Raw genomic sequence first — 24,974 nt, forward strand, 5'->3', positions numbered from 1 at the left:
AGAGCCTGCACTGAGGTAGGAGAGCCTGCACTGAGGTAGGAGAGCCTCTTCCTGTCACAGGCCGAATACCCTGGCTCTGTGTTCTCCTGCTTCACACCAATCAGATCCATCTTAGAAAACACATGTTTTATGTCTTCTTTAATTCTGGCTCCAACATGTACATTTTATATTGATTGATTTTGGGCACAGATTGAAAAATGACGATTCTCTGTGAGAACAATACATTCAGTGACCAGTTAGACATCTCTGTAGAAGATTAGCTTCTAAAAGGGATATGCATGAAATATGGTTTTTAATTAAAAGAAAACAGACTGCAATGAATGGCCAATGTAGAAAACACTAAGGTCCGGTCTGCTTCCTCAGACCTTAGTCTTCATGAACACTCACCTACGAATATTTATAAAAACATTATGAAGAAAGCTCTATTATTACCCTGTCTCGGGTATGGACTGAATAAGAAGACTGGGCATCAGACAAAAAGACCACACAGACTGCAGTCCAACAAAACCAGAAGCTCGGGCTGTGGCTGTCTCCATGCTCTAACATTAAGACCCCCTTCAGGGTATACGTTGATTAGCTACAGGGGTGTCTGCCAGGCTTACTGACCCCCACAGCCTGCCACACATGGCCAGAATTGCAACGGCCGGCAAATATCAGCTGATAGACGACTAGAGTCCCATCTTTTCTCCCAGGCTGTCAATAGCGATACTCACTTTTTTTAATCTCTTCTAGCTTCTCAATGTATTTGGTCATGCTGTTACCTAGAAAGAGAAGGCAAATCTTAGATATGCTTTACAGTTGGGAAATAAGTACCACTGTGAAATCAGGCTGGGAGTAAGCACCCCGTCAGCAACTCTGTCCTGTTTCTAGAAAACTTGGGAAAGCAGGGAAATGAGCTGTGTGTGTGTGTGTGTGTGTGTGTGTGTGTGTGTGTGTGTGTGACAGCCCTTCAGGTGAGGTAGTGGCAGCTGGGGAAAGGGAACCCATGAAGTACTCTGTTCCACTGTGTACTGCCCCAACCTTCTCCGCCTCAGGCAATACAGATTATTGTTTATAGCCCACACTCCCTTGTGTGTCCTTTTTAGAGGCAGAGGTTTTCTTCCTCCATCTATCTGCCATAGACTTTTGTGGTTAGATGTACAGAGGAAGACGAAGAAAGAAGCAATCATCTTTGAACATCTAAAATCTGCCTCTGTGGCTGCCCAGGCAACTCTTTCCACTCCGCTCTGTCTCTGTGGCTTCCCCTTCCCCTCCCGCACTGTGTGGCTCACTATTCATGCTGATGCTGTGGCCTGAAGTAGCCCACACAGTCTGGGCACGAGTGCTCACCATGGGCTCAGTGTGCCGAGGTTCCCACTGCGGCGAAGCACGCCCAACCCTCGTGTTTTATGGTCTGGTTCTACAGTACTCAGCACTAGCCAAGGTGGTTTGGAGCGTTTTCATGCTTTAAAACTGGTCCATGATCATTCTGGTTTCCAAGTGAATTACATTCTAGCTTTCAAGCCAGGGCTGTTATTATTATTTTGAACTGAGTGTGCTGCAATTTGATTTGATTTAACATGGCCAGTTCTATCTTGTACTTAGATATAGTAAATGAAAAACACTCAAAACGTAATTTTCATTTCTATAGCTTTATTCGTCTTTAGACCCTGAGACTCAGCCTAACTTCAGATCAAAGTCATGCTTTCAATGAATGCCATAAACTCACATTGCAAAGCACTATTCTGAATTTTTCTTCATGTTTGGGTCAGAAACTGAGAAAAAAAATCCTGTCTTAAACCCCCAAATGTATTTTTAAGATCATATCATACTTTGTTATTAAAAATTTATCATGGATTCTTCACAGAATAAAAATCCACTATTTTAGGCTTATTTTTTATTATCATCATCATTATTTTAGTCTGTTTTTAATCTTAGGACACCCTCTCTATCACAATAGTAAGGATACAGTGTACCCCCAAATTCAGATGCTGTCCTTCTAGAAGCCCAGTGGCAGTTGGGTGCTATGGAGGCCTAAAGCCTCTGGAGAGGCACCAAGTATGCTTCAGAAGACCCTCCCAAGCTACCAAGAACCAGACAAAAACCAAATACATCTGTTTCAGGAGCTTTGAGTTTTTCTTTCTTGGGTCAAAGCTCTCTTCCTCCTTTTGTGGGGGAAGATGTACAAAGGGAGAGAAAGAAGGAGCCAATACTCCTTAAATGTCTAAAATAAGCCTTTTGACTGGAGAGCTGACCCAGGAATTCCACAGGAGAAGCCACCAACTCTTCCTGGATCCCCGCCCCTCTTCCTACTACAGCTCTGAACTCAAGCGTGGACTTGCTGGTCAACACAACGAGGTTCTGAAGAAAATGCCAATTAGTTTGCTGTTCAGCGTCTTACAGTCTTATCCTTAAAACACTTGACACAAGAACCCTAGTGACAGGCCCCTTCCTGTCTCCTTCGCTGTGTGTGGTTGAAGTGGCAGTTTCTTTAGGTTTAGGGGAGCTTCAGGCAATCTAGTAAGAAAGCTTGGAGGAAAAAAAAATCCTCATCAATTTGCCCAGCAATGCAGCAACTTACCAATTATTCGAGGATTAGTGTTCCCAACCTCCTGGTTTCTTGTATGGTTCAGAGACCCACCTGGCTCTTCTACTGTTCTATTGTAAGTGGTAGTGAAGACTGAGCCCCAGGCTTCCTGCCCACAAAGCAGGGATTCCATGGCTAAGCACAGCCACAGTTCTCCTATGGTTTTACAAACATTATTAACCTGTGGGAAGTGTTCCTTCTTTGATCACAGGACCATCTGATGGTACAAACTCCCTGAGGAATGGAAAGCAACGGCCAGCTTCATTTATTTTATCTTTTACTAAAATACTGCAGTTACAACTAATACTGTTTCTACTAACAAACTATCTGAACTTTATTGTTTATGTGTATGTGTTTTAAAATTCTGCAATGCTGGGGATTGAACCCACAGCTATATATGTACTAAGTGAATGCTCTACCACTAAGCTATGTGCCCATTCCTGAAAGTTAATTTCTTCACTAGCAACATTTCCTGTAGGTTTGCATAGCACTGCATCTTACATCAGCAGACCTCCACCAGGAGAAGGGCTCCCCCCCAACCCCCATCATTTGTTTTTCCTACTGAAGGAAAAAGGCAGGAAATCAAAAACCTCTTGTATTCCTACAAATACCTGAGGAAATTATGAACAAATCCAATAGAGGTAGTAACAAAGTACCGAAGCCTCTTTTCTTTAGAGCCTCCGCTCCTCTCCAGGTATGGAGGAGAGAAGACAGTGGAGAGAGGAGACAGCAGGAGGACTGCCCCTCCCTGGCCCTGTAAAGGATCCAAGTAAGGATGAACAGTGGCACTTTATCACCCGTTTGCTAGTAGTGTGTCAAGTAAGCGCTTTGTCTTACTACATCTAATTGCAACAAAATTACAGGAAATGGAGGAACTTCATAGGTCATTTATTTACAAACATGCCTTTTATACCAGAAGAGCCTGAAAAGCTATCAAAGAACTAATCTTTTAAGACTTTGAAAAATCAAGTATTATTGCCAAATTTTCCTAAATAAGACTAATTAAAAAGCCAAACAAAGAAAAAGGAGAGCTCAGCGGCTGCCCACTGCCCAGTACAGAACAGAGCTCTCAGCTCTGTGTGGATGCTGCCAGCAGCTTGCCTGCTTTTCCAGCACTGTTGTGATGGCTTCCCTACACTGGCTTATCCAGCAGGAAGTAGCTTTTCCCTCCCCACACTCCTACAGCAAGCAGCTGGCCGCTCACAAGGCATTTATCACTGACTGGACTGCCTTATCTACCTTTTTTAACAGAAAGAAAGCCCAAGACTATTTATCTGTGCACGTCCACAAGCACAGTCTTTACTCCTGTGTTCTAGTGTAGGAGACACTAAAAAAAAAATTGTAGTAAAAAAAATATACTACAAAACTTGGCCATTTGAAAAGTCTTTAGAGTAAGTTATTTTATAATGTAAATGATCATATCCTGATTTGGCTTGTGTTTCACACACCCCATTTTCTGGATTTTCTTTAAATGATGACGTACAACTTGACTGATACACAATTATGTTACAGGGTACACATCTGAGCCATCGACTCAAGCAGCCTAGAGATGCCTGAGGTGTTACTTAGCTTCTACCTTGTTTACCACTGAAGTTGCAATGAAAGATATCTAACAAAGGTTTCTCAGTTTGAATCAGGAGAAAGAAACAACTCCATCAGTATCCCTGTGCAAAGACAGAGTACAATCGATTCACAGAGTGACTCACTGCTTTGATTTTTTTTCCCCATTGTGTTCCTATAATTTAATAACGTTATTTGTACTGAGCATGTAACAAAAGCAAATGGCTCTGAGCAGCAGTAATCTAGAGAGGGTAAGATTTATAAGGCAGGAATTCAGTTGCTAAGAGACAGCTCCACGGCTTTATTTTTTCTTCAATATTTCCCTCCTCTATGGAGAAGTTCTTTTGGCTCAGAAGGAGCAGGAAGCGAGAAAAGAGGCACAGTGGTCCTTTGTTAACCCAGATGAGTTAGTTATATGTGGGTCTACAGCTTTCTGGTTTGTAAAAGCCTTTCACATACATTCCTTCCTTTGACGTAAGAGACAAATCAAATACCAAATAAGAATGAAGTGCATGTAGCCTGTAATGAGCTTGGGTACTTAGGATCAAAACTATTAGCGGATATTCAGGAAAGTAAAGACTAATGAAGAGAAAAGGAAATGATTCCTTGTGCAGATGTAACAAAAGGAAGGTGACATCCACAAAGATGAAGTCATGCTAGGAAGACCAATGGAGGAGGGCTGCAGGATCCGAGAGCTGCAGACCTAAGATTAAAAACAGCACGGAGAGGACACTGCTACGAAGAAAGACAAGCCGAGCGAGCGAGCGAGCGCAGGGAGAAAAGGCAGGGTTAGCGCATACCCTCGGTGCAGCCTGTGGCTGCAGAGCACAATCCCAGACACAGTGCTCAGAACCCAGAGCTGGGACAGGACAAAATGCCCACGGGGGTGCCTCAGAGGCCAGCCACAGGCACAGTCTGGGACAGGACAAAATGCCCACGGGGGTGCCTCAGAGGCCAGCCACAGGCATAGTCTGCTGATGACGGCAAAGGCTGACGAGATCCACCTAGGCACCTATGAAACAAAGGAAGTGCTGGGAGCTCAGTGTAATTCTGAGCCACATCCCTACCAGGGTACAGGTTTCTGTGAGAAGTGGAGTCAGGAGTACAGAGATAAAAGAGCCTCTTCTAAGAGGAAGGGAACAGCCTTTCAAGAACACAAGACTGCCACAGAATTCTTGATTCTGTGTGTGCATGAATGATTCTAAATTAATCACTATTCCATAGGAAAGGATTAAAGGCTCAGCTACTTAGCCGAGAGATGAGAACTGCTCATTCATTCTGCCCATTTCCAAGTCTCTGGCTGCAGAGCTTAAAAAAACGCACCAAGGTGAGACCTTCTCCCTGCAGTGTGGACTCTCAGGTCCTTCTTAGTGTTTTCTTAAGGAAGACTCCTCAACATTTTTACCTATGGCAATGATAACCTTTGGGCAAAATAAAGTGTTCAGGGCTGCTGTACCCCTTGAGAGTCCCAAAGGCTGGCAGACTGTCCATCTTAGCATATAACCCACAAGCTCTACACACAAAAATACTTGAAAATGCAAACACTAAAGATCTCTCCCTAAACTTGATTTATAGCTAAATGTGAAACACACAAAACCAAATGCTAGGAAAAGATTTTGCTCCCACACTGACTATAAAATATTTGGGGGCTTGAAGCAATAAGGCATGCTTTGGCCCTTCCAAAAGCTATTATAGAACTAGTTTTAGAGACTTTTGCTTCTAGGAAAGATGGGTAGATGTAATTTACCCCTCTAGTTAAGCCCCACAAAAACCCCAGACAACCCACAGCATAGGAATATACATCTGAAAATCATATTTCTGTTAAGAGTCTAGTATCCAGAATAAACAAAAGAACTTACAATGTAGAAAAATAACTACTTTTAAAATGAGCAAATCATCTGACTAGACATCTCTCCATAGGAAACATACAAGTGCCAGTAAGCACACAAAGTGGTGTTCACCATTGTTAGTCACCAGGAGCACACAAGTTAAAACCATGTAAGATACTCCATGGCCATCCCGGTGGTCATAACCAAGACAATGGGCGAAGCATTGGTGAAGGTGTGGAGAGGACACACCCCTCCCACACTGCTGACGGCGTAGTAAAGTGTACGGCTTGATTAGAAAAATTTGGCATGTTTTCAGAAAAAAAGAAGTATCATATGACCAGTAATTCAACTCCTCAATATATACACAAGAGAACTAGAAACATATGTACACAAAAACTTGCATATATTGATGCTCTTCAGACACACCACATCCAAACAGTATGGGATACCCATATAATAGGACATTATTTAGCAATGGAAAGGAATGGAGAACCAACTTATGCTGTGGCCTGTGTAAGCCTGGAATGCACTACACTATACAATGGTCAGAATTGGAAAACCCACAGAAACAGAAAACAAGTCAATAGTTCTCTGCATAGTTAAAAATGTTAATTCTCTCCAAACTGATAAATAATTCCTATAAAAAATTAGCCCTTTTATAAATAAATTTTATAAATAAAATTATTCTAAAATGTATATGGAAAGGCAAGGGAATAGTTAAGAGAATTTTGTAAAGAAGAACAGAATGGGAATAAAGAGGCTAACCCACTCCAGGTATCCAGTTTACTGTGCGACTACATTCATCAAGACTGAGTGGAATTGGCAAGAGGCTACATATCTAGATCAAAGGGACAAAACAGAGACCAGGAAATAAACCCACATAAATATTCTCCTGGCTGCTGACAAAGACGAAGGTGTCAGAGCAGGAGGACACCCCTAAATTAGACAGCTAATCTTCATCTAAGTCAGCCAACTTTACATAAAAGCCATTCAAAATGTATCTCAAACTTAAACATAAAACCTAAAGACTTTCAGGGAAAAAAACAGTGTCTGGGATGTAGTTTTGGCCAAAAGTTCTTAAAGTAGATGATGGGATTATGATTACTAAGAGAAAACAGATAAAAATGAACCTTATCAAGATGAAAAGCTTTACTTCTTCAAAGATTGTCAGGAGGAGGAAAGGACAAGTTATAGACGGAGAAAGGATATTTGCAAATCATGCCGCTCACAAAGCATGGGTGTTTAGAATACATAGGAAACTGGAAATTCAGTGGTAAGAATACAAGTAATCCAGTCAGCGCAGCATTTCAGCAAAGATGACAGACAGCAAGCGGGTACAAATACTCCTTGTGAGCCGCTGGGCCAGTGTGGAAAGTGATGCTATGCTACTAGGGGCCTCATCAGGATGGGTAAAACAAAGAACATGACGTCAGACGCCCAGGGAAGCTGAAGGTATGGAGACAGTCATCCCTTGTCTCCTGCTCCTGGAAATGTAAAGCCCTGTAGCCACTTTGGGAAACAATTCGACAGTTTCTTAAAAAGGAAGAAACTTTTTAAACTCTGGAAGGCAGAGACAGGAAGATCAGGAATTCAAGGCCAGCCTGAGCTCTAGAAGAATATGAGGCCAATCTGAGCTACTTGAGACTGTTTCAAAAATGAGAAATAACAAACAAAAAAGCAAATTGAATCAAACCAAACTACAATATGACCCAGCAACTGTGCCTCTAGGCATTTATTCCAGAAAAAAACTAAAACCTACTCACACAAAGATCTGTAAATCAATGCCTACAGCACTTTTTTTTTTTAACTATCCCCCAATAGGAAACAGTGTTAATATCCTTCAACAAGTAAGTGATTAAATCAAGTACAGCCATACCAGGGAATGCCAGCCAGTAACAAAGAAACAAGCTTTGGATACACAACAAACCCTAAGCTCCAGAAAGTTCGGCCCAGTGAAAAATGCCCATCCAGTCTGGACAGGCGTGGCTCTGTGGTAGAGCAATAGCCTAGCATGTTTAAGGCTCTGTGTTTGCTCCTCAAAGATACACATGTAAAGACAGCAAGGAAAGACAGAGGAGGGGAAGGCTGTGTTCTGTGCAGCTCCATAGATGTAGCACTTGAAAAAGCGACAGAATGAGAGACAGGAAATCTGCAGTTGTGAGGATCACAGAAGGATGAAGTGACATGTGGGCAGGGCTCCTAAAGGGAGCATGGTGGCCGTGGCAGTGATGGCAGTGCTCCAGGGCTTGGCTGTACCTAGTGATGCTGTCATTACCATAGCAATAGAGCAGGTTCAGAGACACTGGGTAAAGGGTGTGTGGAATTTCCATTTCATTTCTTACAAGCGCATGTGAATCCACAATTATCTCAACATAAAAAGCTTAATTAATAAAAAGCATTAAAAAACTCTTGGAATATAAAAGGGTTCCAATATTTAATATGCACTACAAAATCAGATGTTAAGTACTGCATTAAAAATTAAAATTAATTTCAGATACCATTATTAAGTCAAATTTTGGTTATGGCTTGAATTGAGGAGATAGAAGCGGGTGGCACAAATTCCTATTAGATTTCCATGAGAAAAAAGTTATGAAGGTATAGATAAATCAAGATGTCTGGAATAAACCTGGGGTCTTAAATATTTATTTTATTTTACTTTAATTATTGTGGTACAAGAAATAGAACTGAGCAAATCACAAAATCCAGGTTACAATTTTCTCCTCTTAAACAGTAATGGTATTTCTACTTGGCCATCACACAGGATATGTGCAAGAATAAATATCTGCATGTCACAGGAATGTTTCAAAGTAGTATGTGCAAATCTGATCCACTGCAAACGTTTGCATCTGTGCTGAATGAAGACAGTGATTTTCAAGGAGCCTGGGGAAACGGGGAGGCCATGTGAGGAGAGGCAGCTCCCCTTTACCTCCATCAGGTATCTTCAGATACAGAAAACTCTGAATTGTGAGGCTAAGGCTGAAGGAAAAAGAAACAAGCAACCCAATCCACTGGGATCTGGGCAGCATTAGCAGCAGAACTCAGAGAGATGCAGACAGCACGGAAATGATCAGGAGGGCTCTCTTACAACTGCCTTTCACCGAAGGGCAGCACCAATTCAATCTCAGCTGGTACTGTCGTTTCTTATTCAAGGGAGTTGGACTCCATGTGAGTCTTGAGGGTCTAATTGCAAAAGCCACAACCCGCAGCCATCCTCCTGTCTCCCAGAGTCCAGGCTTACACATGCAGTCGGCACTCGGCAAACAGTGGACCGAACAGAGATGCACATGTGTAGTCTGCCGCTGTCAGTTTGATGGAGTACACTTAAGGTACTCCAAAATGGAGTGTGACCTCCTGCTGTTTACTCAGGGTCAGCCCTGTAACTTACTCAACAATGGCTTCAGCTCCTAGGATTTCCTTTTCTTGATTTAGATGACTTCTAATGGGGTAAGCAATAGCAACTGAATTTACCTGAGTGCAAAATTTTTACTGACAGTCTGAAAGCAGCTTTCAAAGACATCAGACAAGGCAATGAGGCACTTCCAAAGTATGGCTGATCCCAGTTTGATGGGCACTTTCCTGTTTATCAATAGCTACTAGTTTTGTTTTGTTTTGTTTTAAATTTTGTTTCTGATTTTTACTTACCAGTATCCAGTCTTGACTTGACATGTTGATACCTTGGGTTCTGTGGTATCCGTCTGGTCAGATACTGCAAAAGAAGAAAGTTGACAAGGAAGGGGGTTAACATGAGGATCGTGGTAGGCAAGAGGAATACATGCTAAAATTTCCAACTCTAAAGATGAGTGAGGCTCAGAGGATTCACTGTCCCTCACAGGCAGGACTCTTAAGAATGACATTTCCTTGAGTGGAGGTAGTTACCTTGTTTCTATCAAAATATTTCCACATTTTATCAAAATAGTCTCAGAGTACTGTGTGCAAAGAAAGAAAGCCTTAAAAAGGATGTCTTCCAATGAGGTAGCTATGCTGTCTTCTTTCAATGTCATTCTTTGTACATGGCTTCGGGGCCCTTTCCTCTGGACTCTCCTAGGTTTAGTCCACAGCTCCCTATAGTGTGGCAGGCAGGATCCAGATGCTCCAGATGTTGGCAGGCCAGGGTCCCCTCTGCAGGGTCTCTGGAGCCCCACAGATGTCAGTTCTGTAGCAGCTGAGGCTCATGTTGGGCTCGGGTGAGCTTATGGTCGGCAGAGGTGTCTATATCAGATGTGCCTTGTGTTATGCTGTGTTCTGGTAGTTAACTCTGTGAATCCAAGCGCAGACAATCCCCCATATTAAATTCCTGTGGTGAATGCAAAAGCCACTAAGGAAGGGCAAGCTCAGAATAAAGAGCTTTCTTGTGTTGGCCTGTTTCTGTCTAGAGATATGAAAAGCATGTGTTGTGTATAGGTAACTGTACTGTCTGATCTTCATCTTCTATGTGTGTTCCCGTGTTACATCACTGGGGACTGTCTCCCCTGATGTCTCCAGTTCAGGCAGATAACTGCCCTAGTGCCTTTCCTCAGCTTTTCCTTGGCAAAACTACTGTGAGGCTGTCTGGATGGGAATAGGCACTCTCCCCCTGGCAGGCAAAATATAGGCCCCATCTCATCCTCTAAAACTACAACTTTCCCCTCAGCTAGGATTTTCTTCAAGATGGGAACAATGAGCTACTCATGTCTGTGGGAACTAATACACAAGTACATCTATTATTGCTACAGTCAGTCAGTGATCATTTGTCTGGGGACTGAACCATACTATCTAGTTCCTAAAGAGAGAACATCAAACTTGCAAAGACTGGATCACTTCCCTTTGAAGACAGGGAGGTGCAAACATGCAGTTGGGAGGACTGTGAAATAAACCACATGCACCAGCATATCTTTCTAAATGATCTACACAGCATAGAAATATTGCCTAGTCCACTCCTATGATTCACACAATACCTCTTGGCCAATGTTTTAGATTTCAGAGACCAAGAGAATTTTTAAAAACTGAGGGCACTAAAAAAGATGTTTACTACCAATCCCACAGCCTGAATTCCATCCCTAGGACTCACATGGTGGAAGGAGAGGACCGACTCCGGAAAGTTGTATTCTGACCTCGGCACTGTGGCAAGGGCACTCACAAGCATACACACACAATGCCATTTTTAAAAGCTTACAAAACAAAACTGGGGTACCTTCAGAAAGTTACCCATTTTAAATTTTTCCAAGTAAGTAAGTACATAAAATCCTCACAACTTCCACTTGCTATTTTATTTTTTAATAATATTTATTATTAAATTTATTTTTCTCCACATGGCACATAAAACCGTCTGCTTTTTTTTTTTTAAAGCACTGAGGATTGAACCCAGAGCCCCTCACATGCTAGGCAACCATGCTATAACATTCTCAGCTCCACCATCTGCTATTTCAATTACCTAAAAGGTAAAAAGAAAAAAAAAAGAAAAGAAACCAACGAAGCCCTCCGGGTAAAAAGGTCAGTTCCTTCATGTTATTACAAAGCCAATGATATTGTCTGTGGTTTTCATTTCACACCAGGCAAGTACAACCTCTATTATGAACACTGAGTACTACTCCTCCGCCTAGTGTTTGCAAGCACTAAGCTGACTTGCCTACAGAAAAAATGGTGGGGAACTCGTTTCTCATTGTGATCTGTAATGGCTGCCTAGAAGAGCAAGCGACTGTGACGTCAGTTTCAATGCCTTCCCTAGACGAAGATGGAGAAGGTTCTTAAGAGAAATAAGGGCATACAAACATGGAGAGAGACTCAGGCAGAGTTCCCAGAGGCAGACAATATCATGAAAAATTAAATAGTGAACTAAGTCCAGCAAAATAACACCACACACACACACACACACACACACACACACACACACACTCTGTTTCACTGAGGGACTACTCCCCCCAGTCTATATTTTTATCATTCTATACCCTATTTCCTGTTTTTACTTTTGTTTTGTTTCCTAGCAAAGCTTCTTTTGAAAAATTCCAGGCTAGTCTCTGCTGAACCATGGAGATTTGTCCGTACCTAAGCCAAAATAGCTGAGAAGTGAGGGTGCCTCTGGGGACCAGGTGTGGTGGCGGAATGGTGAGGGGAGGGAGTGTGGACAGCTGCAGCTGTGAGGCCTCCCCACCCCCGGGTTTCCCTTACATGGACTAATGAGAAATCCATATGCTGCCGGAGAAAAATGTCAGGTTTCTTCCCCAGTTCTCATTTCAGTTCACTTTCTTAGTCTTTTTGAGGCCCCAAGTCGACATTACGCTCTGTACGCTACATTGCCAGCAGAGTGCTATAGGCTCTGAAGGAGAGGCACACTTGTCTTCTGAAAACTCTTGCCTTGGGGATAGCGGCTTCCTGACCTACTGACCAACTGGCTTTGTTTCCAGGATATACTCAGGCTAGAATGGTGGAGGCTGAAAGCGCTGTGAAGAGAAGCTATTTCAAAGGAGACTATCGGTTCCTTCTACAAAGACTTAGTGAGCCTAATTCATTCCATGGACATCTATTACTGAGTACCTAGTAGAAGTAGGTCCCTATGTGGGACACAGAGGTAAACACAGGCCTGGTCATCAGCTCTTGCTCCCTGCCGATATAATGAACAAAGAGAGGGAGCCGAGGGGGATGGGAACTCAAGACCAGTCCCTCAACCAGACCAAGGATCAAGAACTGCTTCCTAGAAGGTACTTGCTGAACCAAACTCTGAGGGTTATAGAGGTTAGTTAAGGGTCAAAAATTGCAGTGGGTGCTCTAAGGCCCTGACAGAGAGCAGAGCATGAAAACAACGTGCAGGTGACTTCTCAAGAAATCTAGTGGCCAGTGGAAGGCATGGAGTACTGTGGGCTATAAGAGAACAAAAGCCATTGGAAAGCCGGGGGGGGGGGGCACCACAAAGGACCTTCTATCCAAAATATCTAAGGCACTTGCATCTTGTTCTGTCAATCAGTAGATTCTAACAGATGCAATCTCACCAGCTCTGTGCCCAGAGACATTTATCACCAAATGTCTGGAGACATCTTGGGTTGTTATAACAGAGTAGTAGAGTGTACCTCTAGCATTTCCTAGAAGAGACAAGGGACACTGGTTAACATCCTATAACACAACACTAGAGCCAGCCCAGATGTCAACAGTATGGAACTTGAGGAGCCCAAGAGAAAATGATGGGAGGCCACTGAAGGCTTGGGGAGGAGTGATGAGCTCTTACTTACCTTTTGGGATGATTGATCTGCACAATACGGAGACTATGATCATAGTCAAGAAAAGAGGCACAAAAACCAGCTGAGAGACTTATGTTAAGGGGATAGGAAGCCCTAAAAAGAAGTTTTGAGAAATCTTTGAAATGTGAAGCTGGGCTGTAGCTCTGTGGTAGAGTGCTTGCTTAGTGCTATCTCCCCATCTTTAAAAGGTAAAGTCAACATGGTTGCTCACAGACCACTGTACAAAAGAGGGCAGGGGCACCCTAACCCCTAGAGAAGGGAGTGAAAGATGCATATATACAAAAGCATCATGTGTGACATTTGGGGACACAGTAAGTACGAGAAGTTTGTAGGTTATCAAAAATGCAAGTGTCTAGCTGGCAATAAGGACGTGGAGAGACAGGTTAAAAAACAATTTGGGAATTATCTGACTATAGGCAGCATATGAAGCCAAGGGACTGGCTAATATTACCCTAGGAAACAGTGTACAGAGAAGAAATTTCTTCAGGTGGGGAAGAGAAGCCTTGGCTGGGACTCAGAAGAAGCCAAAGAAAGTGGATTATACAAATTACAGAAGACTTAAAGGAAGAAGCAAGACACCAACACAGACCAAAGTTGTCAAACCCAATAACAAGAGGTCACAAAAGAATAGGCAAAAAGGAATCCAGGTCAGGCAACAGAACAGAAAGGTGCGTCTGGATTTACAAACCAGGACATTGTTGATGAGCCCTGACAGGAGCGGATGTAGCAAAAGCAACACGGGCAGAAACAAAGTCAAAGGCTCAGATGTCTGAGAAGGGGTTGGGCAGTAGCAGACAGATGGGCTTTTTGATTTTCTCTCCAGAACTGCCAAGGTGAGCTCACTCTGTCTCTCTCTTCTTGGCACTGTTTACGTGTTTTGGGAGGAGAAAGGAAAGATTTAAGATGCTGACAGGTGAATGAGCAGAGGCCCAGAGCCCAGGTAGAAAGGGGAACTTTTGATACATATTTAAAATAAAGATGTAAGATCTGTGGTCATCCTGAAGTTCATCATGAGAGAGCAAGAAGTTGAGAAAGTTCAGGTTCATAAATTACTACAGGCTTATTGGAAATAACCAAATATATCAAAGGCCCTTCAAGGGGCAAAACACTAGAGAGGCAGTGTCTAAGTCACTTTCCTGTGTCTGTGATAAACACCATGAACAAAAGCAACCTCAAGAGGAAAAGGTTCACTTGACTACATGTCCTGATCATTGTCCATCTTGGAACAGGGGCCTAACCTTGTACCTTTCTCAGTGCCTGTTATAAAACCTTGTGCTAACAAAGGAAATGCCCGCCAAATACAATGAAGCCAAACACAATGGTGCATACCTGTAACCTGGGTCCTTTGGAGGGTTAGGTGGGAGGACTGTGAGTTCTAGACCAACCAGGGCAACTTTGTAAGACACCCCACCCCAACTCAACATATACAGAGAGGCACATGCATAAACACACACACACATGCACACGCATACACGCATGCACACACACACCAAAACATGAAGGCCCATGCTCCTGTCAGTACCATAGGAGTAGCACACCACTTGAGGCTCTTAGAAGTCTGGAAGAAGGTTGTTCAGACACTCGGTTGAGCAAACAGGTTTCATAGAAGAATGGGGTACTAGATAATAAGAGAGGTGGAAAAACATATTCCAAGTGGAAATAAATCCTAACAGCAAAGCCATTTGAAGGGAATGTTTGAAAAACAAATTGTTCTATCTGCTAAAGAAAGTTAAAAGTCAGCAGAATGGCAACTGCTCCTTTCATTTAGTAAGCACGTCCTATGTTGTCTGACATCTGACTAAGCATTTAACTGTTAGCCACTGTGAAGCTGAACTCCTGCCAGGGTTTTCACGGGAGCTCGCTGCTAAGTTTCCATGAATCTCATGAAGCTCTGTGAAAAATTCTGTGTATGTCGGGCTCCTGGGTTTTCACCAAATTTCCGAAGGGTTATGTAATTCCAAAGCCTCAGTAGCCATTAGTATGTGGAATCCTGGGCTATTTAACACTGGGCCTGGAGGGTGAGGCTCACATGGATGAGCCCGACTGTTGACTATGAGTGAAGACCAGCTCTTCTCCACCATGGGACGGACTGGAAACACTGAGAGGTGAGTCGTCCAATCACAACAGTACTTTAGTACCACTGTTTTGCATACCGACAGACTATGCAAAGTAAGACATAGTTTTGTGAAGATATGAATGCTGGAAAAGAAAGATTAATGAGTTCGTGTGGGACTTTTCTGACGAAAAATGACAACAATACAAGGCAAACCACCAGCAGCAGATGCCTGAACCACGGGTGCTTTTCTGTTTCACCATCTCTCAACAGAGGGCTCATATGCTGGTTGGCACACTTGCATTTCTTCTTTAAGTCATTGTACATTTGATTCAGAATCTCTCTACCTGTATGGTTTGTCCACAAATGAGGGGAGTGAGTATTGGTCCTTAGGTAATCTCACATGAAATCGGTTTTGTTCAAAGAGGAACTTTTAAAAATGGGTGTCTTAACTGATCCAGTTATATTAATAACAAACAGTTAGCTTGGCCCAAGACTCCAATGTACACTGCTACCTTCCTCAGTAGTTACTACTCATGGCAGACCGTATTTTTCACAATGGAATTTCTGATCCCCTTAAACTGTGATTTTACAGTCCTCTGACTGAGAGACACGGCCTACTGCTTTCCTCGTCTCCAGATCCCGGTGAGCCTCAGATGCTGACGGAAGCGACATACCAGGAAAGGACAGCAGAGCCTCCACCTGGCTCTCGTGGGGCACTTGCTCTTAGAACTCAGCCATCAAGTTCGGAAAGGTCCAGGCCACATGGAAAAGGACATTTGTGAGAGATAATTAGCTCCAGCCAACAGGCAGCATCGATGGACATACATATAAATGGAGGTCTTGAAAAAACTGTAGCTTCAGGCTGTCTGCAAAATCCCATGAGTTTTTCATGAGAGAGCCATCTAACAGAGCCAGAAGAGACAATGAAAGAAGGGTTCCTGTCAAGCCACTAAGTAAGGGCATTATTTGTAACAAATCAACATATTACAGGAGTAATGTTCTGCCAATATTCTTAAGTGTAACAGTGGCAAAAGTCACCACTCTCTAGACTTCACTGTGACCTACTGCAATGACTACTGTCCCCACTATTCGATTGTGGCTCTCATGCCAGCTAACTAATATCAGAAATCTACTTGCCAAATATAGTGCATACCTTTCCTGACACTTTCTTGATACCTTCTATACTACAAGAGAGAATATTAACCCCCCCTCACCTGTTTCTACTGCATTGGCTTCAGTAATTGCTCTCCTCTGACGTTCCATTGACACATGACTCATTCCTCTGTCAGCCCCTTAACTACTGTGCTTCTCAGGATTCCACCTTCTCACTCAATAGATGCTCTCTGAATCAGACTTACACGGATTTCCTTTTATAGACTTACAATCTCTACATGGTGGGATTTTACCCTTAACTTTTCCTCTCAGTTTCAGACATATATTCACTTATTCAGAAGTATCTTTGGAGCTACTCTGGCTGATGACGGCAGCGGCACTGAGGATTAGGTAAGGCAACCTTATCACACGTTCTTGTAAGCACATCAGAAAACACACAAGGAAATAAGATCATTGTGGATGATGATGATGATGATCTGAAATCGAGACAGACAGAATGGACACATCTGCTTCGCTCCTTCCCAAAACCTCAGTAAGAACTTCATTAAGAAATATTTTAAGGACATAAATAACCCCGAATGCAGAAAGAGGGGGAAGTGATGGTGACTGAGCACAACCTGCTCAGACCCAGAGAAGCTGGTGACTGTAGAAGCAGAATCCTAGGGAATAGGTAGGGAATAGGCTGGCAGAGGAACAGGCCCTGCATCACTAGAGATCAACAACTGAAAATGACTTGACTGGCATGTGTCAGCTGAAGGTTAAGGAGTGCCAGGGAAAGTCCAGGACAATTTTTAAAAGGCCAAAGAATCGGCTGCTTCAGGTGTCCCCCATAATGGGACATAAACGGAGTGGCTGAGTAAGGGTTCATGAAAGCTCTTGGGAGCTGGTTCTCAAAATCACTCCCACCCTGCACACACATACTTGCCACTGTACCAGACAATTATCCTTTGCCCATCTTGGTAAATGTCACCATCTGTAGCTCACCATCAGCAGGCCTCTTCTCAATAAAAAATAAAATTCAGTATCTCCATCACCTTTTAAAATTTACTCAGAAACATAAATGACAACAGGGGGTTAAAAGAAGTCTGAGAATAGTATCGGTGTCCTTATGTAAAGACACAAGTGGTGAGGGAAAGGGCTCAGTTGGTAAAGGGCTTGCTATGCAAGCAGGAGAACCTGAGTTCCAATCCCTAGCCCTCATATAAAAAGCCAGGCGTGATCGTACATATGTATCTGCAAGCCTAGAGGTGGGAGACGTGGACAACAGGATGGAGACAAGCAGATTCCTGGAGCTCACTGACCAGTCAGCTGAGCTCAAACAAAGAACTCCAGGTTCAGTGAGACCCTATCTCAAAACAGAAGGTGGAGAGCAGCAGAGGAAGACACTAAAGAGCAAACATGCACGGAAATGAACACGTGTGTGTGCATATGCCACACCTATACCCAGGGATAAATTTTTTTGTCTGATTTTTTGAGAAGGGACTCACTATGTATCCCTGGGTGTCCTGAAGTCCACTATGTAAACCAGGCTGGCTTTAAACTCACAAAGATCTCTTTGTCTGTGCCTCTTGAGTGTTGGGATTAAAAGCCTATGCCACTGTGCCTGGCTTCACAAATCAACGTTTAAAAAACACAAAATAACATTTTAAAAAGAGACACTAGTGAACATCTCTCTCCTCACATCCACTGTGAAGACACCCTAAGAAGGTAGCCATTATAGGCAAAGGCAGTCCTTACCAGAACTGGAATCAGCTGGTACCCAGAGCTTCAAGACATATTGTTAAGTGGGGAAAAAAAGCAAGTCATAACACCATATGTACGATATAGCATTTATGGAAAACAAAATTACAATACAAATCTTTCTCTGCCAGCTGGCATAAAATTTTCAGTATAGTGTATATAGAGAGAAAGTTTTGGAAAAGATAATTGTGAAAAAAATTATAATGATAGTGATGTAGAAAGTTTTCCTACATTGTTTATAAAAATGTAGAATAAAAATAAAACGATAGTAACAACTACGGACAGTGATAATGAGGTTCACACATTATTCATAAGAAGTATAGAGTCAAAGTAAAGGCATATACAAACTCCAGGAAAAACAAAAGGCAGTAAGGAATTTAAATCCTAATTATTATCTGTTGTTCAGAAAAACAATATTTATGCATTCACCAACAATGGCAACAAAAAGGAAATCAAAGGCTCACGAATTCGAGCAGGAAGCCAAGAATGTAGGTTCATACTTCTAATCCTAGCACTCAAGAGGCTGAGGCTGAGACTGAGGACTACAGTGAGCTCCAGTGTGAGACCCAATTTCAAAAAAGAAAAAAAAAAAAAACCACAAAGATGTTTTGCTGAAGAGGTTATCTAGATGGCAGATAGCCACATGAAAAGACTGCCAGTCTTTGTGTCCATTAGGGAAATACAAATTAAAACCATAACAAGGGTTGGAGAGACAACTTAGTCGGTAAAGGCACTCACCACCAAAACTGGCAACATACATGATAAAAAACCAACTCCCACAAGTTGTCCTCTTATCTCCACATACATACTATCACACACACACACGCACACGCACACGCACACAATGTTTTTAACACCACAGTGAGATAACACTATGTATCTACACCAACAAATATCAGATGTTACCAACATTTCACAAAATCTAAAATTCTCATACACTATTAATAGGAATGAAAAGTGGTACAGTCTCTCTGGGAAAAAAAATTAGACAACATCTTCTATGAAAACTAAACATATGCTTACCATACAATTCAGGCACTGCACTCCTGGGTACCTATCTACCTTACAGAAATGAAGACTAATGTCCGCACAAAAGCTGAAATCTTGATATCTAATAGTCCCAGACTGAAAGCAATCAAAATGTTTTACATTGACTGGATGAGTTAATGAGTGGACAAGCTAGTCTATCCACCCTACAGAGTACTGGTCTACCCACACTACAGAGTACTAGCCAACAACCAAGGAGTAAACTGCATGCATCACCCTGAGGTATCTCAAGGACACTATCTCGAGTAGAAAGAAAAAGCCATCTGAAAATGTACACCGGATGACTGTATTCCTACAGCATTCTTAAACTGGCAGTACAGAGATGGAAAACGTATTTGTGGTCGCCAGGGACGAGGGCAGTAAGAGAGGAAAATGGGTATGATTGGGAGGGGTACCATGAGGGAGCTATTGTGGTAATGAGGTTCTTTATTGTGACTGTAGCTCTATGCAGATGCACATATGTGATGAGATAGCCTAGAATGATACACAAATCATACAAGCTTTAATACTCTAGTTCTGATGACATGCTACACTGTGGAAAGATGACTGAAGGGCACACAAGACCTCTGACTATTTTAACACCTTTCTGAAAATCTATAAAAATAAAGATTTTGTTTTTGTCTTTTTTAAAGGGACATCAGAGTGAAAAAACAGCTCTTAAAAATTAAAATGATGGGGGTCTGGGAAATATCTCAGAAAAATGATGGCTGGGCAAGCATGAGGATCTGACTTCGATTCCCAGAACCCATGTGAAAAAGCTGGGATGATATCCCAGTGCTAAAGAGGCAGATAGTTGGATCCCTGAGATGTATGGTCAGCCAGCCTAGCCAATGCTGAATCACAAGCTAGTGAGAAACTCTTGTCTCAAAAACAAACAATCAAACCAACAAATAAAAAACCCAGAGTAAACAGCATCTGAGGGGAGTACCTGAGGTTGCTGACGTACACATATACAAATACCCACACCCATGGATCCTGCACAAATACCCATACACATAAAACTCACACATGTGTGTATACACACACACACACACACACACACACACACACACCCATGGACCCTGCACAAATACCCATACACAGAAAACTCACACATATGTGTACACACACACACACACACACACACACACACACACAAATATCCATGGATCCTGCACAAATACTGATACACATAAAACTCACATGTGTATACATACCACACACACACGCACACATATCCATACACATGGACTCCTACACATATACCCATACACATAAAACTCACACACATATACATATACTCCCATTCAACACAAACACAGCAGAAATTACAATCAATACAAGAATTAGAAAATAAAGCGCTCTCTCTCTTTCTCTCTCCCTCCCTCCCTCCCTCACTCCCTTTCTTCCCCTCTCCCCCTCCTTCTCTCCCTCCCTCCCTCTATTTTTCAAGGCAGGGTTTCTTTGTGTAGCCTTGGCTGTCCTGGAACTTACTCTCTAGAATAGGCTGGGATGAAAGGCATAAGCCAACACCACTCAACATAAACTTAAATTTCTTAAAGCAGAAAGACCAAAATAGAGAGATGGGAGATAGAAGTGAAAAAAAAATCAGAACCAGTTTACATGAGTATAATATCAAAATATTGAACCCAAGAAAGAGGGTGGAGGAAATAAAGTCAACTGTAAAATAACTCAAGAAAAAATTTACAGACTAGAAGGATACAAGTTTCTGGTGTTTACCAGAGTGAATGAGAGCAGGCTATAACAAGGAATCCTTCTGTGAAATGTTGTTACACAGGGAACAAAATGAGCTTCCTGAAAGGAACAACAAGTCACACAGACACACTGGCTGCTGGGTCACAGCACAATGTTTTCAAGATGTTGTTTTCCAACCAAGAAATCTATCCTCAGCCACACACTCAGGAAAAAAAAAAAAAAGAATGTAGAATAGAAACATTTTTAGATATGATATTTTGGGTACAAAAATACATATGCATTCTTTCTCAAGAATTCCTGGAAGCTGCCCTCCACTCAAAGAAGGCAGTAAAGACAGCAACTGCTTACATCCTTCCTCCTCTAACAGACTCTTTGTCCTACATTTCCGGTTTCACTCGTGAGTGCCAATGAATGGTCCCAGCTGGAATGGAAGTCATCTACCTCAATGCCTTCTCTCAAGGGGATCACGCTTGATGGGGGGTTTGTTTTATACCTAATATTTCTCCTTAATTCTATCCCTACTTCCTAACATCAGCTCAGACATACACCGACATAATCACCTAATCAATGTCCCCACTCCTTGCCTTGGCATGCCCAACTCCATCCACCATAGGGGATGGCGCCTAAAATGCAAATCTGACCACATGACTAAAACTCCTTAAAAGCTTCTTGAGTGCTGACCAATAGGCAGGATAACGGTGTTGCTACTCTTCAGCTGCCCCTCCACATCATAGGCATCTAATATTGATATTATTTTAGTTGACAAAACGTAATTTATTTCTAGGACATAATGCTGACATGCACACACTGTGCAATCACTAAATCAAGTTAGTAAAGATAGTCGTGACCTCCTTTTTGTGAGGAGAGTTTTGGAATTTTCTCTTGGCTAACCTGAAATATACATTAAATTTATATTTTGGCCATCCTGCTGGGCCATCTCAAAATTTCAGTTCTCCTAACAAATGTTCTATCCTGCGACCGGCATCTCTTTGTCCCAGACACTCCATCCCTAACTTCTGGTGACCATTATTCTAATTTCTGCTTCATTGAGTTGGACTTTAGATTCCAAATGTAAGTGACACTGTGCAATGTTTACACATTATTATCAAAGCTGAGTAGTGGAAGTGCATGTCTTTAAATTCCAGCATCTATGAGGTAGAGGCAGGTGGATTTCTCTAAGTTTGAGGCCAGCATGGTCCACATATTAAGTTCCAGGGCAGCCAGAGCTACATAGTGAGACTGTCTCAGGAAAACAAACAAACAAATAAACAACCCACCAAAAACATAAAATAAAATAGACATTACTATCATGGCACTCCAATACACACGCCACAGTTTCTGAACACAACAGGCATTTACCAAGAAATCAAAGACCTACAACTGATGTCTGGTATGAAGGTGCAGAAGGCCCCTCTCAAATTGCCTTTTGTTCTGTAGACTCCTCCTGGGACCTGGTAGGAGTTCAAACTCTCTTTAGCTTTACACACACTGTTTTGGTCAGCAATCTCTTCCCCTGACTCATGAATGGCCTTGATGGGCTGGGCCCTTTCCAGATCAATAACCTCCTTCCTTCTCTCAACTGAGTGCTGTCTTTCCTCTTACATCTCTCTTCCGAATCTCACTGTACTCAACTCCAGTTTACAAGTTTCCATCACTAGACTGAACTCTACTGTAGAGACTTTGCCGTTCTCTTTGTAGGTCTGGTACTTGTTTGGTAAGGGTCAAATAATACTGGGCGACAGTAAACTGCTACAAATGCACAAGGGCACTGACAGTAAAGGAGAAGAAAGGGTCCTATTCTGCTCCCTTTGCAATGGCGGCTTGGTATCGTCTGGGGTACCCCGACTCTGAGAAGTGATGGGCCCCTTCCTCTCCTTCCATGTTTCTGGAGGTCTTTTATTTTTGCTTCTTTTGCAAGTGTCACTCCTAGACTGTGAACTCTTTGAAGGCAGGGGCTGTGTCTTTATGTACTTGGCTCCTCCAAGCCTCAAACTCTTGTGTCGGGTCGGTATGTGGGGGGAGAACACGCCTGGCACCAGTGGGTGCCTCTGCTGGGGAGCCTAGGGCTGCCCCGCCCCAGGCCCTGCGCTCGGCCCCCTCCTCACGCTGGCCACTTCCCGCCTTCTGGGCGGCGGAAGTGGCCGGCTGTTCGTCCCTGCCCACGTGGCGCCTTTTCCGGTGCGCCCGCCCCCTCCGGCTCTCGGGTCCGGACCTGGCCCTCACCTCAGGATTCCCAATGTGCCTCCGGGCAGACATATTTGCTCCAACCGACCACGCTCGGGGTTCTAGGCTCACGTCTTGCCACTAATCTAGCTTCCTACCCCCACAGCCCCGACTCAGCCGCATCTCTGTAACCTGTCTTCCGATTGGCCTGGCTGCCCAGGCTAGCCAATAGACGCTCCGTTTACTGCCTCAGCCGGGCGAGGGAGAGACGTTCAATGGTTGCTAAGGGCAACGTGGGACGCCCGCTAGCGGAGCCTGAATCCTGGCGGCCCGCTCCTGCCTGAACGCGGGAAGAAAGGGGGGGGGAGGGGCGCCTGGCGCCTGCGCAAACCTGAGAAGAGGGGTCTGGCCTCAGGCTGAAGAGAGCATGCAAATTCACAGGTCGCCCCAACCCCTTTGTAAAGCCATTCTAACCAAACATCGGGGCTACTTTTTCCACGACAGAGGATGTGATTTGGGACTTGGGTTGTACAGCTGGAACGAGAATACATAGTTTATTATGTTCGGGTTTTAAGTTATTATGCAAATTATGCAAAATATCACGCGTAAACACAGTAATTATTGTTGCTCTAAAAGCTTTTAGTCTAGCTAAAGAACCGCAGCCTTAATTGCAAAGAGCACACATCATTCAGTGGCTCATCATTCATTTAACAAGTATTTAATAAGCACCTTATGAGGAAAGCTGCAGTACATTTTGTGGAGGATGGGAAAGATGACTAAAACCCAATCCCGTTGTCATGGAAACCATTGTGACTCCTGCCACCAACCACCACCTGTTCTCATTCCAGATCTGAAAATTAAGTCCTAGCACCTTTACAAAACAATTACCCACACAGTTTGACTCGGCTCCTAAATGTCCCACCAAATCCGTCATAATTATTATTTCCTTTTACAGGGAAGGAGCAGCACGCTAACCCTTTTGTCCTTTGCTCTAAGTCGGTTTGCCAGGAATAGAAAAAGGTAACATTGGCTTGTTCGTACTGGCTAGTTCTGTGTGAATGACAACATCCATGTGAACTATGGCAGGGTCTATACAGATGGCCCATTCTACAACATGGTCTCTCATACCCTGTCCTCTTAGCTACTTCAGGAACTTACTCTTAGGGACGTATCTTGGATCAAGTCGTTCAGACTGGACTTCCAGGATCTTGAACTATTGTCCTAACTTGCCCTTTTACTGTGTTTAGTCTTTAATACCTACCAAGGATTATCTTAAGTTCCTTTATTATGTCTAGTCTAAAATCCCCACTCATCCTTCTACTAGAATAAAGGATTGGGGGCTGCAAAAAGAAACAAGGGAGAAGGTAAGGCGATATCAGATCTTTGCATACGGAGCACCTGTGCAGCTTGGAGTTGGAGTAACTGTAACTTTAATTTTTTCAAATCCTATTTTTAATGATGGTTTTTAAACGCTTTAACCTTCCTTGTAACCCACCACCCACCAGAGATATCAGGAAAGAAAGGATACAGGGGAAGTGGACCTGTTTAGAAAGGTTCTTTGGAGCAACTCAGTGTTGCCTGGAAATCAGCAGTTCAATTCACAGGTTAGCAGGCAGCTCGATCCAGTCGTAAACACCTCACGATACACCAGGAGTCCAGTTCGGTAGAGTTGGGTTAGCAACAGCAGTGACACGACCTAGCAGAGACAGCCAGGCCTCAGCCTCTGCTCGAGTTAGTAGGAGGGATCCGCCGAACACCAGCAGGAGAAATTCTCAGCTGTGCCTCTCTCAGGGAAGCAAAGACCCACAAGTGTTGTGTAGCTCCCTGTACCAGCAAGCCAAGCTCTGTCTCTGTCACTCCATAGAGTCCTATTTATGCCCTCCAAACATCACGTGTCCTCCGAGTGCCTTGCCTCAGCATGGCCCTTGCCTCAGCACGTGCATCCCATCAGCCTGAGTCCTTAGAAGCTGCAACAAACTGCAGCACATCACCAGAAG

The 24,974-nt window shown here is 43.1% G+C and overlaps 1 protein-coding gene across 2 annotated transcripts in view; it reads right to left on the reverse strand.

Annotated features, from left to right (window-relative positions):
- The window catches only part of Cep41 (centrosomal protein 41), a 39,911-nt gene extending 16,800 nt beyond the window's left edge, over nt 1-23,111 (reverse strand). Inside the window, exons 1-3 of one of the 2 annotated variants that reach the window (XM_028762633.1) lie at nt 23,038-23,111; nt 9,598-9,661; nt 714-761 (exon numbers count right to left, since the gene is read on the reverse strand). In XM_028762633.1, coding sequence (XP_028618466.1) covers nt 714-761; nt 9,598-9,661; nt 23,038-23,070 — 145 coding nt within the window. In that variant the 5' untranslated portion in view covers nt 23,071-23,111. Of the gene's footprint in view, nt 1-713; nt 762-1,271; nt 1,303-9,597; nt 9,662-23,037 lie in introns of those variants that run through there. The other variant, XM_028762634.1, reaches the window with a different exon arrangement.
- Nucleotides 23,112-24,974: the final 1,863 nt, after the last annotated feature.

This window comes from Grammomys surdaster, unplaced genomic scaffold, assembly GCF_004785775.1.
Source record: "Grammomys surdaster isolate TR1022 unplaced genomic scaffold, NIH_TR_1.0 134, whole genome shotgun sequence".
Taxonomy (NCBI): Eukaryota; Metazoa; Chordata; class Mammalia; order Rodentia; family Muridae; genus Grammomys; species Grammomys surdaster.